Raw genomic sequence first — 18,822 nt, 5'->3', positions numbered from 1 at the left:
CTGGGATTTGAATCTTGGCTCTGCCTTTTACCATGGGGCTGTGAACAAGTTTCTTAGCTTTTCCGTGCCCATTTTCCTCATCTGTAAACTGTCATTAAAATGTCACTATCGGGCCGGGCGAGTTGGCTCATGCCTATAATCCCAGCACTTTGGAAGGCCGAGGCGGGAGGATCACAAGGTCAGGAGTTCGAAACCAGCCTGGCCAATATGATGAAACCCTGTCTCTACTAAAAAGATAAAAAATTAGCTGGGTGTCGTGGTGGGCGCCTATAGTCCCAGCTACTCGGGAGGCTGAGGCAGGAGAATTGCTTGAACCCGTGAGGCAGAGATTGCAATGAGCTGAGTTTGCGCCACTGCACTCCCAGCCTGGGCAACAGAGTGAGACTCCTTCTAAAAAAAAAAAAAAAAAATCACTATCAACTCCATGTGTTCTTTTTGAGCATGTAACCAGACCAGAAATCTAAACGCTTTCAGCAGGGTGTCAGGCACATGTTAGGCTCTTGACTTTTTTCTGGAGGGGCCTGGTTTGACCAGCATTGCGACTGTCTTCCCCCATTGTGCCTCAGTCTACCTAAAATATGAGAAGCACATTTTACCACCTATGCCCTTCTAGTGGCCAAGGAATGTGAGCCCATCAAGAACTAGGAAACATCAAAAGCTGGCTTTAAGGAGGTTAACATTTTCTAGAAATCTGCTAATTTTTGGGCCAGGTGGGGTGGCTCACACCTGTAATCCCAACACTTTGGGAGGCCGAGGAGGGTGGATCACCTGAGGTCAGGAGTTCAAGATCAGCCTAGCCAACATGGTGAAACCCCGTCTCTACTAAAAATACAAAAAATTAGCTGGGTGTGGTGGCAGGTGCCTGTAAACCCAGCTACTTGGGAGGCTGAGGCAGGAGAATAGCTTGAACCAGGAGGCGGAGATTGCAGTAAGCCAAGATCACGCCACTGCCCTCCAGCCTGGGCAACAAGAGTGAAACTCGGCCGGGCATGGTGGTTCACGCCTGTAATCCCAACACTTTTGGTGGCCGAGGCGGGCAGATCACCTGAGGTCAGGAGTCCGAGACCAGCCTGACCAACATGGAGAAACCCTGTCTCTACTAAAAATACAAAATTGGCCGGCTGTGGTGGCGCATGCCTGTAATCCCAGCTACTCGGGAGGGTGAGGCAGGAGAATCTCTTGAACCCAGGAGGCGGAGGTTGCAGTGAGCCGAGATTGCACCATTGCACTCCAGCCTGGGCAACAAGAGTGAGACTCCGTCTCAAAAAAAAAAAAAAAAAAAAAAAGTGAAACTCCATGTCAAAAAAAAAAAAAAAAGAAATCTGCAAATTTTTCAAAACTTTTGTTTGCAATTTCATCTTTAAAATATGTACAATGTTTACACTCTTCTTCATAATACACTTGCTCATCATATATTTCTTTTAACAAGGTATGTTGTGTTTTCCCTGTATCGTGTACACATGGACTTCCTTATGTACCTATTCTTCATGTACATGTTTGAGCAATACGGCTTTATATAAGCTTTCTTATATTTAAAGCACAGAGAATCATGTTAATTGAGATCTGTGACACATTAGCAACTTTGCAAATTAACAGGAGTTCTGTACCTGGCCCACAGCTGAAGCTTGATAGAATACTCGTTGGTTTAAATTCACTTATTAATACATTTACTAATATAAATGATCTCATAAGCCAGAATAAATTTCTGAAAAATTGGAAGAAGGGTGAGTTTATTTTTTCTGAGAGAGGGGAAAACGAATTATAAATGTGTGTGTATTGGGCAGGGGGTGGGAGGGTGTGCGAACAGCCCTAAAGAGAGATTACAAAGAGAAAAGAGGGATGGAGACTACCACCTTTTCCATACTTTATATTTTCTCTCGGTTGATCCCTGTCTACATAAATTTCTTTCAGTCTGTATTTCTCCTTGTTAACAAGAAGTGGTTAAAACTCCAAAACTGGCCAAGTGCGATGGCGTGCCTGTAATACCAGCACTTTGGGAGGCCAAGATGGGAGGATCACGAGGTCAGGAGTTTGAGACTATCCTGGCTAACACCATGAAAACCCATCTGTACTAAAACAAAACAAAACAAAACAAAAAATTAGCTGGGCATGGTGGCATGCACCTGTAGTCCCAGCTACTCCGAGGCTGAGGCAGGAGAATCGCTTGAACCTGGGAGGCAGAGGTTGCAGTGAGCCGAGCTGAGATCGTGCCATTGCACTCCAGCCTGGACAACAGAGCGAGACTCCATCTCAAAACAAAAACAAAAACAAAAACAAAAACAAAACCCTCAAAAATCATGCCTGTCAACTGTTGGGGATAAAAGAAAAACAAAAAACCTCTAAGATCATATTTTAAGTAATTTAGATTGCTAATAATTGTCTTCACTTGCCAAAAGGTAAACAAATTGCTTTTCATTTTCTTTGTTTTAGATCCAGCTTGACCAACAATTGAGCAATAAAAGCTATTCTTGAAGGTTTTTTTTTTTTTTGGAGATGAAGTCTCACTCTGTCCCCCAAACTAGAGTGCAATGAACCTCAGCTCGCTGCAACCTCCGCCTCCTGGGTTCAAGTGATTCTCCTGCCTCAGCCTCCTGAGTAGCTGGGATTACAGGCACCTGCCACCATGCCCAGCTAATTTTTGTATCTTTAGTAGAGACAGGGTTTTGCCATCTTGGCCAGGCTGGTCTCGAACTCCTGACCTCAGGTGATCCGTCTGCCTTGGCCTCCCAAAGTGCTGGGATTACAGGCGTGAGCCATTGCGCCCAGCCTGTTTTGCTTTGTTTTTGCATGTCCAAGAAGGATGAATTCTTCATTTGTTTCAAGAAGATCAAATCTACACTTTGTGATGCCCTTGACTTCTAGCTCTTGAATTAAAACAGAGAACTCAGATTAGGAAATAGTCATTGACTGCTATTTTAGAAAGAAAATCACTATCCAAAATGATTTTTTTTGGGCAATATTATTTTTGAAATATCAAGCTGCTTCATATTTTGATAACAATAAAATCAGAAAAGCTATGTGAAAGCCAGGAAAATGGAAAATTTTCAGTTACAAAAGAAGCAGGAAATAATTTTAACTTGACTGAATTTTTTCTAAGATTATTTAAGTGAAAAATAAATATTTTAATTTTAAGACAATCAGGAAATAAGATTCATCAGAAAATTCTCTGTTCCAAGTGAGAGACTCCAATGGACCTTGACTTGGTTCAAAATCAGTTTTACTTTAGTTGGGCCAGTCTTGGTGACATGTTCTTCTCATGGCACTAGCAGGGAAATTGTAGAAGGAGAGTGTTACCTACCAGGTTTTCTTCACACAGTTCTCTGAACTGGTAGAATTTCTGGGCCATGAGAAGTTGGGCACTGCCCACTGCGGTTCGGATTTTTCCTAGAACTGGAAAGAGCAAACATACGAGAAATTTACACATCATGCTTCATTGTTGAGATTTAGTCTGGTAAAGCAAAGAGGAAGTTATGCTGTAATAATTAGGGAAAATGGCACACACACACACTGAACACTCATGCCCACCCAGACAGCCCAATCACTGTTGTCACCCTGTTGGTCTGTGTCACAGAGGCTCCTGGGTTAAAGTAATAAAATCAACTTGGAAAAACACATGCTCCTCCTGCATATTTCTTGGGAGCAATGGAGTTTTCCAGCACTGATGTTACCAAGAACTGGATGTTACCAAGAGAAGAGGCAAACAGTTGTTGCTTTTTTTTTTTTTTAAACTTCCTTTACCGCAAGGATGAATTTCAAGTGTTTACCAGTATAGCTCTGGATTGATGGAGTCAGCCGTCATGGTCGGCTGGCTTGTTTTTCTAAAACAAGCCCAAGCACAAGGAAAGCAGTACTAAACTAGAGGGGGAATCTCTTGGCACTCACAATATCCCATCCATATCCTTTCTTATTTTTCCGGAGCTCAGCCACTGGTACCGTCAGGAAAGAGCTGTGGCTGATTAAAATATTTTCTAAGGAGTGAACATGTTCAGCCTGTTGCCTAGAAAACGCCAGGGCCGTCCCAGCTTTTACACTCTGCAGCCCAATCATTTTGTTAATATAGGGTGAATTCCCTACGCACTGTGCTGAAAATCTCCGTCTCTGCAAGCAGGCTACTTCTTGTCTCCCCAGCAGTCTAAGGCACCTTTCAGCTGCCTGCAGGCGTGCTCAGACCGAGCGGAGCTGCTTTCCGCTGAGCAATGCCCAGCTCTGCAGTGTCCCTGGGGCTCGCCTGCACCCTTCGGGACTGGGTGCAGCTGCCCTGCTACCCACCAGGGTGTTCTTAACATGCTCTCATGGTCGGGAAGGAATCAAAAACCAGAGCAGGAGAACTTCTCACAAGAGCACTTGCCTCTCTGGAAATCTTCACGGGATGATATAGTACAGGATTTAAGCAATCCTGTTGTTCTGAATTTACAGAGCCAGGTACCCGAGTGGAATAAGCCTTTCTCAACCTCATTCCCCACAAATTCTGAGCGACGGAAACTGAAGAATAAGAAACTCCATTCTGGCCCAGGGTTTTCTAGCAATTTGCTCCTTTATTTGTTTTAAACTGCTAGGCTAGATAATGGTTTCTGATGCACATTCTACCTAGGCGTTACTCAAGTATTTCAGCGTTCCCACAAGTCACTCAGTGCATTTATATTTCCTCTAATATGTCACCAGCCACACCAAACAGCTCACAGACAGATATTTGCCCCCTCCCTCCGTGATCTCGAGGGGGTCTCCCTTGACAGCTGTCTAGCAGCAATTTCTTAGGCCTAAGTTTTTAACAATTTTTCTGCTCTGCTTTTAAAATCTCTTGGGATGGTTATCCTTTTCCTCTTTAACTAATAAATCAATTGTGCAAGACCTCCTCTCCTTTTCTTAACATCCCCAGAAAGGACAGCTTATGGAGACACAGGGCCTGAGTGGGCCAGAGTCCTCAACAGCTACTGCCTGGACAAGTCACTATCTCTACTTTCCCATCCATAAAATGGGGCTAATGGTACCTATCTGGAGGGTTGTTGGGAAGGTTAAAAGCGTTAGTGTATTTGAATTGCGTAGGACTGTGTTGGATTTACAGTAAGTACTTAATAATTATTTGTTATTATCTAGGATCAGAAACCTCTACCTCTTCTATGGGTGTGCCCACTGTGAGAGCCACACTTGCCCTGGCTAGGAGAGAAAAGGAAAAAACAAAGTCTGGATGATCTAAGGTGACTGGACATCTTGGTCTCCTGGGACAGGTATGCTCTCTGGGTGACCTGTTCCAGCTCCGAGAAGGTATATGGAGCAGGCACTTCCTAAGTGAGCATGTGGCTATAGGTAAGCTCTGAGGTTTATGGAAACCTCTGAATTATCTTGCTGAAGGGTAGGACTGTGAGATCGGCAAATCTCAGAATGAATCCTGGGAGGTTACGACCAGGGTACCTAGGTCTCCACTTTGATGGCTGGGTTCCATAGCTCCTGGGAGCTATCGCAGAAACTCCAGCTATTCGGACTTACCTAAAAACTTTGAGCTGATGGTTCTCAATTATGTCTGATGCCTGAGCTATATAATAGACTGCCATAATAAAAGTAACTGAGTAAGACAGTGATTCTCAAAAGAGGAGACAGCACTGTTCTAAGCCATTATTTGGGCAACATGCAACCACACAAGTTGGGGCTAACTCAGATGTCTTCTCAAAAGTAAAACAAGGGATATCTTTCTTCATTCAGCATGGCCTGGCAAGAGCCCTGGCAAAGTATCTGGGGTGGAGTTGTGGCCCTTCTGTTTCCCGGGCTTTTGCCGTCATGTTCCTTGCATGGAAATTCCCTACTGGCTCCAGGATACTTGCAATTCCTGTGTCCAGGAGATGACCGTTCCTAGGCCCAGGGTGGGGAGATGACTGCTTGGGCCTAGAATGAGATCATGAAACAGGGAGGCTTGGGAGAAGCAGATGACAACTCATATTTCCTTGTCCTCCACACTTTCTTTTCCAGAGAACTAAAAACTCACTTTAATTTTAAGAAAGAAGCTGTAATGGAGGTTTTTTTTTTGTTTTGTTTTGTTTTTTTTCCATTAGACACTCACTCTGCGTGTGAGGTAAGTTCTTTCTTCCAAAAGTAAATTTCACATTTGTTGCACATGCCTTGAGGAAGTTGAAATTAATAAACAATAAATGGTAAACACCAGTAGAAGTAAAAAGTGGAAATAAAAAGACTGAAAGTTGGTAAAGAAATGAAATGAAGAAGAAAGAAGCATCTCGATGTTGTTTTGAAACTACTCTAAAATGTTCAATACCAACCTTCAGGGTGGAAAAAAAAAAAAAAACAGTTGGCCCTCTGTTTCCATGGGTTTTGCATCTGTGAGTTAAACCAATGTTGGGTCTCACTATGTGGCCCAGGCTGGTCTTGAACTCCTGGGCTGAAGCAATCCTCTTGCCTCAGCCTCCCAAAGTGCTGGGATTACAGGTATGAGCCACTGCATCCTGCTGAATTTGTTTTCTTTTTCCCTTTTCTCTCACTCCTATGAAATGAAGCCCTACAGATAAAATATATGTTCTCCACTCCTATCCCATTCCTTTTCATCCCCAGAGGAAACCATTGCAGTAGAGAATGACTATTTCAGTCCCATCACTGAATTCATAAGGTCTCTTTTCTGGTCCTGGAAAGGTGATCGCTAAGGGTCATTTTGAGTGTTAGACTGGGGCAATCTCACCAGCACAGTAGCACCCATAGTCAACATCAGCAGATTTTCTCTGAAAGTTAGAATGGGGGTTTTAAAGCTCTGTGGGTGTTGAGTTGATCTCTTTCACATTCTGGTCATGCCTTTTTTTTTTTTTTACAGATTGTTCAACCCAGATGTGGTTAACAGTTTTTGCCACCCATCTCCCTTAGGGCACATTCAAATGCATCTTACAGAATAATTTTCTCTGCTGTGTCACCCAGGCAAGCCGTTTAACCATGACTCATACCATCTATTTGTGTAATACTTAATCAGATAATAAGCCTTGTATTGCTGGGCAGTTCTTTTTACATAAGTAAATCTAGCCTCCCCAGACACTGTATAGGCACCTGATGGTGAGGCTTATAGACTCCTCCCTTTCCTTTCTTTCCCCAGCTACTCTGTTAATCTGTCCCTCAGTGGAAGTACAAAACAAAACAGAAAATGCAGTTGAATGGAATTCTTCCTATTTAAGAAGTAAGCACTCTTTATAAACTCCCCCACTTATAATTCTTCAAACCTCTCACCCCACAATAGATATTTAAGAAGACCCACAATAGAGAGGACAGGCCTGGGTTAGTGAATCACATAAAGTCAGGAGGAACTTTTGGGAGGCCTTTGTGAATATGTGTTTACTTAAATTATCATCACTTAGTATTTCAAAACTCACAAACAGGCATCTAATTAGATCCTCGCAGGACCCTGTGAGGCAGAGCAGATAACTTCATTTGAAAAAACTTGTACTCAAACTACAAAGTTTCTTCCCCACGGACACCTGCTGTGGCCAATCCCCGTCTTCTGACCCCAGTCTATTTGGGCTCTCTTCTCTCTAACACTCGCAGAAAATTGCGTCTGAATCTACTTAAGTGGAAGCTATCCGAGTGTGATTTCCTTCTTTTTTTTCTTTACTGTGGTAAGAACACTTAACATGAAATCTACCCTCTTAACAAATATTTAAGCGTACAATATAGTTTTGTTAATGGTGGCGCAGTGTTGTACAGCAGATCTCGAGAACTTATTCACCTTGCATAACTTTAGATCCACTGAACAGCAATTCCCCTTTCCCTCTCCCCCTACACCATGGCACCCACCATTCCACTCTCTGTTTCCTGAGTTTTGACTATTTTAAGATACGTCATATAAGCAGAATCATGCAGCATTTGTTCTCCAGTGACAGGCTTATTCCACTTAGCATATAGTCCTCCAGGCTCATCCATGTTGTTGCATATGGCAGAATTTCCTTCTTTTTCAAAGCTGAATAATATTTCATTGTATGTTTATACCACATTCCATTTATCCACTGAGTGTGATTTCTGTTTATTTATGTGTTTATTTATTTATGAATGAGGTCTCACTGTGTTGTCCAGGCTGGAGGACAGTGGCTATTCATAGGCATGAACATGGGGTCCTATAGCCCTGAACTCCTTGCCACAGGCTTCTGAGCAGCTGGGACTGCAGGCATGCACCACTATGCCAGGCTGCATGTAATTTCTTTATCAACATTTCCCAGCCACTGCCAATGGATAGGGGTGAGTGGCATAATAAGTCAGTGGGAGAGTTGGAAGAAATTCGCCAAGCCTGATCACTGTCCCACATTAGGAAGCAAGAGCAAAGCACATCCATCTACCTGAAGTGACTGGCAGGCAAGGCAATTTCAATCCTGAACAGAAAAGAGGAACCAGGGACACCTTGAAAGAGATGGTGGGTGTTTCAAGTTCTTTTTTTCTTTTACAGATTATATGTCATAATGAGAAGCAGAGAACAACTATGTTGGCTGTGGGAAAGGGGAGTCTTTTATGCAATCTATGATTTGAAATCTCCTGACTACATTCAAAGACCCAGCCATTTAGAAGAGAGCATACCTCCTCTTTCCCACTGACCTCTGTGGGATAGGTTGTTATTTTGAGAAAAGGAGGTAGTATAAGAGGCACAAGGATGAAGAGAAAAAACACTTTCTTTTAACCCTCCCAGTGGGTCTATGGCAAAGCTGCAAGGAGTTTCAGTGTGCTGGTGATCTTTTTGCTGGGTTAAAATCAGGATTACAAATCCTTAAGCATAATTAGCATATGCATCCTTTCCTATTTCAAAAGGAGTTAGGTCTCTAGAACTAAAAAGGCAGACGTGCTCATTTCTCTGACTGCTTCTTTTTTTTTTTTTTCTTTTGAGACAAGAGTCTCACTCTGTCACCCAGGCTGGAGTGCAGTGGCACGATCTCGGCTCACTGCAACCTCCAACTCCCGAGTTCAAGTGATTCTCCTGCCTCAGCCTCCCGAGTAGCTGGGATTACAGGCATGAGCCACTGTGCCTGGCCTCTCTGACTGCTTCTAATTCTTACATGATGCTACACCTAACTCCACGATCATCAGACCTTACTTTAAGGCCTCAGAAACAGAGAAGAATAGACATATTTCTTATACCCTCAGAGTAGGTTCCCTGAAGCCTGGATACGACAGACACCCCTGCAATGGATTACCTCTGACTGGCTCCCCGTGGTGAAGGTTACTACGGTAGATACGCTACATAGAACTCACATTTTTCTGCCACCTACACTATAATTCACCTAGTATGTTTCATTTTAGTCTAACTTTCTCTCTGGGCAATACAGGCATGCCTCAGACATATTGTGGGTTTAGTTCCAGATCACTACAATAAATGAATATCACAATAAAGTGAGTCGCATGAATTTTTTGTTTCCCAGTGCATATAAAAGTTATGTTTACACTATACTGTAGTCTATTAAGTGTGTGATAGCATAATGTCACAAAAAAGTACCTAATACTTTATTGCTAAAAAATGCTAATGGTAATCTGAGCCATCAGCAAGTCATAATCTTCTTGCGGAGGGAGGGTCTTGCCTCGATGTGGATGGCTGCTGTGATCAAGGTGGTAGCTGCTAAAGGTAGGGGTGGCTGTGGCAATGTCTCTTTTTAAAATAAAATTTTTTTTCACTTTGTATTTTTTGTAGAGACAGGATCTGGCTATGTTGCCCAGGCTGGTCTTAAGCTTCTGGCCTCAAGCGATCCACTCATCTTGGACTCCCAAACTGCTGACATTACAGGCATGAGTCACTGCCCCGGCTGGCTGTGACAATTTTAAAAATAAGACAACAATGAAGTTTGCCACATCAATTGACTTTTCCTTTCATGAAAGATTTCTCTGTTGCGTGCAATATTTGTTTGACAGCATTTTACCCACAGTAAAACCTTTTTCAAAATTGGAGTCAAGGGGCCGGGCGCGGTGGCTCACGCCTGTAATCCCAGCACTTTGGGAGGCCAAGGTGGGTGGATCACGAGGTCAGGAGATCGAGACCATCCTGGCTAACACGGTGAAACCCCGTCTCTGCTAAAAAATAGAAAAAATTAGCCAGGCGTGGTGGCGGGCACTGTAGACCCAGCTACTCAGGAGGCTGAGGCAGGAGAATGGCTTGAACCCAGGAGGCGGAGCTTGCAGTGAGCCAAGATCGTGCCACTGCACTCCAGCCTGGGCGACAGAGCGAGATTCCATCTCAAAAAAAAAAAAAAAATTGGAGTCAAGGCTGGGCGTGGTGGCTCACACCTGTAATCCCAGCACTTTGGGAGGCCAAGATAGGAGGATTGCTTGAGCCCAGGAGTTCGAGACCAGCCTAGGCAACATGGCAAAACCCCATCTCTACTAAAAATACGAAAAATTAGTCGGCATGGAGGCACATCCCTGAAGTCCCAGCTACTCAGGAGGCTGAGTTGGGAGGATCAGCTGAGCCTGGGAAGTTGAGTCTGCAGTGAGCCGTGATTGTGCCACCGCACTCCAATCTGGGCAACAGAGGAGACCCTGTCTCAAAAAAAAAAAAAAAAAAAAAAAAAGGGAGTCAGAATCCTCTGGAAGCTTACCGCTATGTTATCAACTAAGTTGATGTAATATTCTAAAGCCTTTGTGGTCATTTCAACAGTGTTCGCAGCACCTTCACCAAAAGTAGATTCCATCTCAAGAAACTACTTTCTTGGCTCATCCATAAGAAGTAACTACTCCTCTGTTCAAGTTTGGTCATGAAATTATAGCAATTCAGTCACATTTACAGGCTTCGCTTCGCATTCTAGTTCTCTTGCACTTTTTACCACATCTGCAGTTTCTTCCTCCACTGAAGTCTTGAACCCCTCAGTCATCCACGAAGGTTGGAATCAACCTCTAAACTCCTGCTAATGTTGATAGTTTGACCCTTTCCCATGAATCATAAATGTTCTTAATGGCATCTAGAATGGTGATTCCTTTCCAGAAGTTTTTCTTTTTTTTTTAATTTTTAAATTATTTTTTCAAATTTTTGTGGGTGCATGGTGTATATATTTATGGGGTACATGAGATGTTTTGATACAGGCATGCACTGTGAAGTACGCACATCATGGAGAATGGGGTACCCATCCCTTCAAACAATCCCCTCAAGCATTTATCCTTTGGATTACAGATAATCCTCCAGAAGGTTTTCGATGGACTTTGCCCAGGTCCATCAGAGGACTCACTATCTATGGCAGATATAGCCTTATGGAATGTATTTTTAACTAAGAAGACTTGCAAGTCCAAATGACTCTTTGATCCGTAGGCTGTGGAATGGAAGTCGTATTCCTCTGTTTTCACGCTACTGATAAAGACATACCTGAGACTAGGTAATTCATAAAAGAGAGATGCTTAATGGACTCACAGTTCCACATGGCTGGGGAGGCTTCAGTCATGGTGGAAGATGAAAGGCACGTCTTACATGGTGGTAGACAAGAGAGAATGATGATAGACAAGCGAAAGGGGAAATGCCTTATAAAATCATCAGATCTCATAAGACTTATTCACTACCATGAGAACAGTATAGGGGAACCACCCCCATGATTTAATCATCTCCCACCAGGTCCCTCCCACAACATGTGGGAATTATGGAGGCTACAGTTCAAGATGAGATTTGGATGGGGACACAGCCAAACCAAATCAGATGTCATGTTTGCAGGCATGAAAACAACTTTCATCTCCATGTACATCTCTATCAGAGCTCTTGGTTGACTAGGTGCATTGTCAGTGAGCAGCAATATTTTGGAAGAAATCTTTTTTTCTGAGCCATAGGTCTCAACAGTAGGCTTAAAGTGTACAGTAAACCATGCTGTGAATAGAGATACTCTCATCTAGGCTCTGTTGTTCTACTTATAGAGCACACTTTATAAGAGCACACAAATTTAGCATAATTTTTAAGGGCCGTAGGCTTTTCAGAATGGTAAATGAGCTTTGGCTTCGACTTCAAGTCACCAGGTGCCTGAGCCCCTAACAAGAGAGTGAGCCTGTCCTTTGAAGCTATGAAAGACCTACATGGCATCTCCTGCCAATAGAAGGCTGTTTTGTCTACATTGAAAATCTGTTGTTTAGTGTAATCATCTTCATCAATGATCTTAGCTAGATCTTCTGGATAACTTACTGCAGCTTCTCCATCATCACTAGGAATTCACCTTGCATTATATTACAGAGACAGTTTCTTTCTTTAAACTTCATGAACCAACGATTGCTAGCTTCAAACTTTTCTTCTTCAGCTTCCTCACCTCTCTCAGCTTTCATAGAATTGAAGAGAGTTGGCCGGGCGCGGTGGCTCATGCCTGTAATCCCAGCACTTTGGGAGGCTGAGGCGGGTGGGTTACCTGAGGTCAGGAGGTCGAGACAAGCCTGACCAACATGGTGAAACCAAGTCTCTACTAAAAATACAAAATTAGTCAGGCACAGTGGCGCATGCCTGTAATCCCAGCTACTCAGGAGGCTGAGGCAGGAGAATCACTTGAACCCGGGAGGCAGAGGTTGCAGTGAGCCGAGATCGTGCCATTGGACTCCAGCCTGGGCAACAAGAAAGAAACTCTGTCTCAAAAAAAAAAAAAAAGAAAGAAAAAAAAAGAATTGAAGAGAGTTACAATGTCTCTCTGATTAAGCTTTGGCTTAAGGGAATGTTGTGCCTGGTTTGTTCTTCTCTCCAGACCATTCAAACTTCATCCATATCAACAAAAAGGCTGTTTCGCTTCCTTATCATTTGTATGTTCACTTGGGTAGCACTTTTCATTTCCTTCAAGAAGTTTTCCTTAGTATTCACAACTTGGCTATCTGGCACAAAAAGCCTAGCTTCTGGCTTATTTTGACTTTTGACATGCCTTCCTAACTAAGCTTAATCATTTATTGCTTTTGATTAAAAGTGACAGATTGTAACTCTTCATTTGAACACATAGAGGCCATTATTGGGTTATTAATTGGCCTAATTTGAATATTATTGTGACTCAAGGCATAGGAAGGCCTGAGGAGAGGGAGAGAGACAGGGGAATGGCGGGTCGGTGGAGCAGTCAGAACATAAACACCATTTATTGATTAAGTTCACTGTCTTATATGGGCACAGTTCATGGAGCTCCAAAACAATTACAACAGTAACATCAAGGATCACTGATCACAAATCACCATAGTAGATAGAATAATAATGAAAACACTTGAAATATTGTGAGAATTACCAAAGTCTGACACAAAAACAGAAAATGAGCATATGCTTTTGAAAAGATGGTGCTGGTAGACTTGGTCAACTCAGGGTTGCCACAAACCTTCAATTTGTTAAAAAAAAAAAAAAAAAGCAGTATCTTCAAAGTGCAATAAAGCAATGCCAATAAAATGAGGTACACCTGTGTGTGGGAAAAAGTGTAGGCGTGGGGTCAGGAACAATCAGCTCACCGATTACCAGCTGTTGATCTTGGGAAAGTTGATCAGACTCAGACTCTTTTTCCTTTAATGGCCATAATATCATCTTCATAGCATTGCTGATTACTTAATGGAATAATATAGGTAAACGTGAGAATGCAGTAGGAATTGTAACTCCTATAACTGATCTACATTCTTTAGTTCTTGGGCATTTACCTAAAAGGTGGCAGTATCCAAAAAAGGACATGATTTCTCCTGCAAATCTTCACACTCCAACCTCTCTCCCCAGTAGTGTGGACTAATTTGATGTCCTTCTTTTTTGCTGACTTTTATTCAGGCAGATTTTCACAAGTGTCACTGATTGGTGAATAATTTCTTTTTTTATGAGTATAAGAAATCCATAACAATTTTTCAGGGGCTCAGATTTTAGTGCCTCTCTGTATAATCTAGCACAGTTTCCCCCAACCATCAGAGCTAGAACAGTGGCCAACTGGCTGCTGGGTGACAGACACACAGAGGAGACAGGACCTTAAAGCACACTGGACATTCAATCAGAGCCTTGCTCGGAAAACAGACTCACTGCAAAACGAAGGGTCAGAGCCCGCCTTAAGAATGGCAGCTTCTACGGCAAAACAAGGTCCACCTTCAGGTACAGAGATGATGGCAGATAAACCCCACTAGCCTGTACAGCTATAGTCCCATCCTATTTTCCAGATTGTGCTTAGCCATGTGACTTGATGACACCATAAACCAATGGTCCCCAAACTTGGCTGATCCTTCACTGCTGCCTGTTAGTCCTTTGCAATGTGTTTGGTTACCTCCCTCTCTAACTCTAATTTCCTGAATCTTATCCATTCTCAACTCAACCCCTATTCCCTCATCTTCAACAACCTTGCCTCCTATGAGATGAAAATGGAGGGAATCAGGCATGAACACTGCTGTGATTTGGATGATAGTGTCTCCTCCAAAATATATGTTGAAACTGAATCCCCAAGGCAATAACAATAAGCGGTGGGGCATTGGGAGGTGATTAAGTCATGAGAGCTCGGCTGTCCTGAATGAGGTTAGTGCCTTTATTAAAGGACTCAAGGTTGAAGGGACCGCCTCTTGCCCTTCTGACCCTACTGCCATGCAAGGACACAGGGTTTGTCCCCTCTGGAGGATGCAGCAATAGGCCTCATCTTGGAAGCAGAGAGCAGCCCTCACCAGACACACAACCTGCTGGCACCTTGATCTGGATTTCTCCGCAACTAGAGTAATGAGAAGTAAATTTGTATTGTTTAAAAATTACCCAGTCTTGAGCATTAGGACAAATACCTAATGCATGTGGGGCTTAAAACCTAGATGACAGGTTGATAGGTGTGGCAAACCACCCTGGCACATGTTTACCTATGTAACAAACCTGCACGTTCAGCACATGTATCCCAGAACTTAAAGTAAAATTAAAAAAAAAAAAATTACCCAGTCTTTGGTATTTTGTTGGAGCAACACAAACAAACAGTCTCAATGTTCTGTGTCTCTTAATACTCCTCCCCCACCAATTCCCTAAACCTTTCTGCCCCCACCCTAGTGTCTTCTCTACACCCACTATTCCCATCTACATGTGTCCTTGGTCTGATTCTCTCCCTGCTGCCCTGAGGCCTTGCTGTGTGAGCCACTCCCTCTCTCTGAACTCCTTCTGCCAGTGCCTTACCTGAGATGTCTGGCAGCATCCTCAAGTCTTTCCCATTCTAAGTGGGGCAACTCCTCCCAACCTCATGGTCCCCTCCAGCTAACATAAAATTCCTCTTCTCTCCCTGTTATTGGCTGAATTGCATTTTCCTAAAATTTATATGTAGAATTCCTAATCTCCAGTACCTCAGAATGTGACTCTGGAGATAAGGTTCTTAAAGAGGTGATTAAATTACAATGAGGTCATTCTCATGGGCCCTAATCCACTATGACTGATGTCCTTATAAGAACTGGAGATGAGAACACAGACACACACACAGAGGGGAGAATCAGGGAAAGCGTGGTGGTCTGCAAGCCAAGGAGAGCGACCTGAGGGGAAACCAGCCCCTTGATCTTGAACTTCCAGCCTCCAAAACTGTGAGAAAATTAATTTCTCCTGTTTAAGTGACCTGTTCCATGGGTACTTTATTATGGCAGCCTTAGCAAATTATTACATTCCCTTTAAATCCCCATTCTCCAAAGGGCAGCATGCCTTCGCTCTCGTATTTCTTCTGCTCTCCATTGTCTCCACTCCCTGCAGCCCAGTTGTCTCCACCCTCTTCACCTTCTGGACTCTGCCTTTGGCACAAAGGAAACTCAGATCCCCTGGGTCTCCCAACAACGCTCTCTGGCTGACTCTGCCCTTCCCCGATTCTGCCTTCCCTGTGCTTGGTAGAATTTCTCTCACTCCACCTTGTAAATGTTGAACACAAAATGTAATCCCGAGCTCACTTCTCCACTCACTTCCCTCATTCCACTTTCTCGAATTTGTGACTCCGCTGTGTACTGACCCCAGACGCTTTAGAGGAGCGTGTGTAACCACGAGCTCAACACCTCCTGTCTCCCCAAATCTGTGTTCCCCTCAGGATTCCCTTGTTGATTACAATTAGGGGTACAAGGCTTGATCAATCCATCCATAGTGTAAATGTACTCCATCCCTTGCCAATGTTGGAGATTTGGTTTCATTAAGGGAACTATAGGGTTTTCTTATCTCATGTAATTCTCATGCTGACAACTTTTCCTTGGTTCCCCTGCTCCATATGATAAGCCCCAGCCCCCTTCAGCAGGGCAGGTGCAGGCCAAGCTGTCCAGTTTCTCTCTGCTGACTCCTTCAGTGCTCCAAGCGCCCACGGCTTCCCAAATCCCCCAAGGTCTTTCTCTCCTGAGTGTCTTCTTCACACCAAGCACTAAGCTGAGACTGTCTCTTCCCTTTGGTGCCCTAGGCAAGCCCCTCTCCCTGTATCTAGCAAAGTCCTCATCCTTATGATTCAGCTTGGGTGCACCTTGCCAGAAAGCCTTACCTCCTTTCACTTCTCCCTCCTCACTGCTCCTAAAATTCCCCTGCATAGCTGTCTCTGCCTTTTCCTCATTCTTTTCAACATGTTCTGTTAATATGTCTGATTTCCAACCAGTATGTGAGCTCTTTGATGGCCTAGACTGTGCCCATGTAACTAACTCCTATTATCTCCACTGAAGGAATATGCTTTGAAATTAACTGAGTTATTTACAGATTCTATATCAACCAGAAAAACAAACTACCTGTGATATTCTGATCCTTGAGCATTCTAATTCTTTAGGGTTTTATCATGTCTAGCACCACTTTTTAATTATAGTGTTGACTAATTAGCTGATATAGTCTTAGCTGGGGTATTATTCCTCTTGCATTGCTGTTTGTCATGCAATAGTTGTAGTGACTAGCCTGGAAAAGTCACACCATCTAGGATAAGTTGAGTTGTGTTTGTGGATGATGAATTATATTTCCTTATATTCAAGTTTTGCCTTTTTTTTTTTTTTACCCACTTGCCTTTTTCTTTCTTGCTTTTTTTTTTTTTTTTTTTTTAAGACAGAGTTTCACGCTTGTTGCCCAGGCTGGAGTGCAATAGTGCCATGTCGGCTCACTGCAACCTCCGCCTCCCGGATTCAAGTGATTCTCCTGCCTCAGCCTCCCGAGTAGCTGGGATTACGTGCACGTGCCACCACGCCCAGCTAATTTTTGTATTTTTAGTAGAGACGGGGGTTTCACCATCTTGGTCAGGCTGGTCTCAAAGTCCTGACCTCAAGTGATCTGCCCACCTCAGCCTCTCAAAGTGCTGGGATTACAGGTGTGAGCCGCTGCACTCGGCCTCCCACCTAGCTTTTTTCCCCAATGTTGTAGACTTTAGGGGTGAAGAAAGAGAAAGGAAATTTAAAAAGTGGGTCTATCCACTTACTTTAAAGACACGTGCAGTCAACTCTTTTTTTTTTTTTTTGGAGACCTCACTCTGTCGCCTAGGCTGCAGTGAAGTGGCACAATCTCGGCTAACTGCAACTTCCGCCTTCCGGATTCAGGCAATTCTCCCACCTCAGCTTCCCAAGTAGCTGGGACTACAGGGGCCCGCCACCACTCCTGGCTATTTTTTGTATTTTTAGTAGAGACGGAGTTTCACCATGTTGGCCAGGTTGGTCTCAAACCCATGACCTCAGATGATCTGCCCACCTCGGCCTTCCAAAGAGCTGGGATTATAGGTGTAAACCACTGCACCCAGCTGCAGTCAACTAATTTTTGACAAGGGCACCAAGAGGATACAGTGGGAAAAGGATAGCCTAAGTGTAGGACCAGAAACCACACAACTCCCAGAAGAAAACGGAAGGGAAAGATTCCTCAACATTAGCCTTGGCAATAATGTTTTGGATATCACAACAAAAGATCAGGCTACAAAAGCAAAAATAAATAAATGAGACTGTATAAAATGAAAAAGCTCCTGTTATCAAAGGAAACACTCAGCAAAATAAAAAGGCCAGGCACAGTGGCTCACGCCTGTAATCCCAGCACTTTGGGACGCTGAGGTAGGTGGATCACCTGAGGTCAGCAGTTCAAGACCAGCCTGGCCAACATGGTAAAACTCCGTCTCTACTAAAAAATACAAAAAAATTTAGCCGGGCATGGTGGTGCATGCCTGTAATCCCAGCTACTCAGGAGGCTGAGGCAGGAGAATCACTTGAACCTGGGAGGCAGAGTTTGCAGTGAGCCAAGATCACACTACCGCACTCCAGCCTGGGCAACAGAGCAAGGCTCCATCTCAAAGAAAAAAAAAAATAAATTAAAAAAATAAAACTAAAAAGGCATCCTACAACCTGGGAAAAAATATTTGCAAACCACATAACCAATAAAGTTTGTAGACTATAAATCCAAAATTAATGAAGAACTCTTACAACTCAATAGCAGGAAAGCAACTAACCCCAAAAAACTCAATTTAAAAATGGGCAAAGGTCCGACCAGGTGCGGTGGCTCATGCCTGTAATCCCAGCACTTTGGGCGGCCAAGGAGGGCAAATCACAAGGTCAGGAGATCAAGACCATCCTAGCTAACATGGTGAAACCCTGTCTCTACTAAAAATACAAAAAATTAGCCAGGCGTGGTGGCGTGCGCCTGTAGTCCCAGCTACACTGGGAGGCTGAGGCAGAAGAATGGTGTGAACTCAGAAGGCGGAGCTTGCAGTGAGCTGAGATAGCGCCACTGCACTCCAGCCTGGGCGACAGAACGAGACTCTGTCTCAAAAAAAAAAAAAAAAGGAGGGCAAAGGTCCTTGACACAGGGTTTGAACAAGACAAAACAAAAACAAACAAACAAAACCAGAAGAAACAAAAATGGGCAAAAGATCTGAACAGACATTTCTCTAAAGGAAACACAACAACAGGCCAGGTGCATTTGCTCTTCTCTGTAATCCCAGCATTTTTGGAGGCCAAGGCAGGAAGAATGTTTGAGCCCAGGTGTTCAAGACC

At 43.5% G+C, this 18,822-nt stretch overlaps 1 protein-coding gene across 29 annotated transcripts in view; it reads right to left on the bottom strand.

Annotated features, from left to right (window-relative positions):
* The window catches only part of DLGAP1 (DLG associated protein 1), a 961,850-nt gene that overhangs the window by 9,209 nt on the left and 933,819 nt on the right, over nt 1–18,822 (bottom strand). For all 29 annotated transcript variants that reach the window (XM_034943985.2, XM_034943989.2, XM_034943988.2 and 26 more), the window contains one exon: nt 3,299–3,390. In XM_034943985.2, the coding sequence (XP_034799876.1) occupies nt 3,299–3,390 (92 nt within the window). The remainder of the gene's footprint in view (nt 1–3,298; nt 3,391–18,822) is intronic.

The sequence above is a fragment of the Pan paniscus genome, chromosome 17 (assembly GCF_029289425.2).
Source record: "Pan paniscus chromosome 17, NHGRI_mPanPan1-v2.0_pri, whole genome shotgun sequence".
NCBI classification, from domain to species: domain Eukaryota; kingdom Metazoa; phylum Chordata; class Mammalia; order Primates; family Hominidae; genus Pan; species Pan paniscus.
This window is presented reverse-complemented; position numbering and strand designations above follow the sequence as displayed.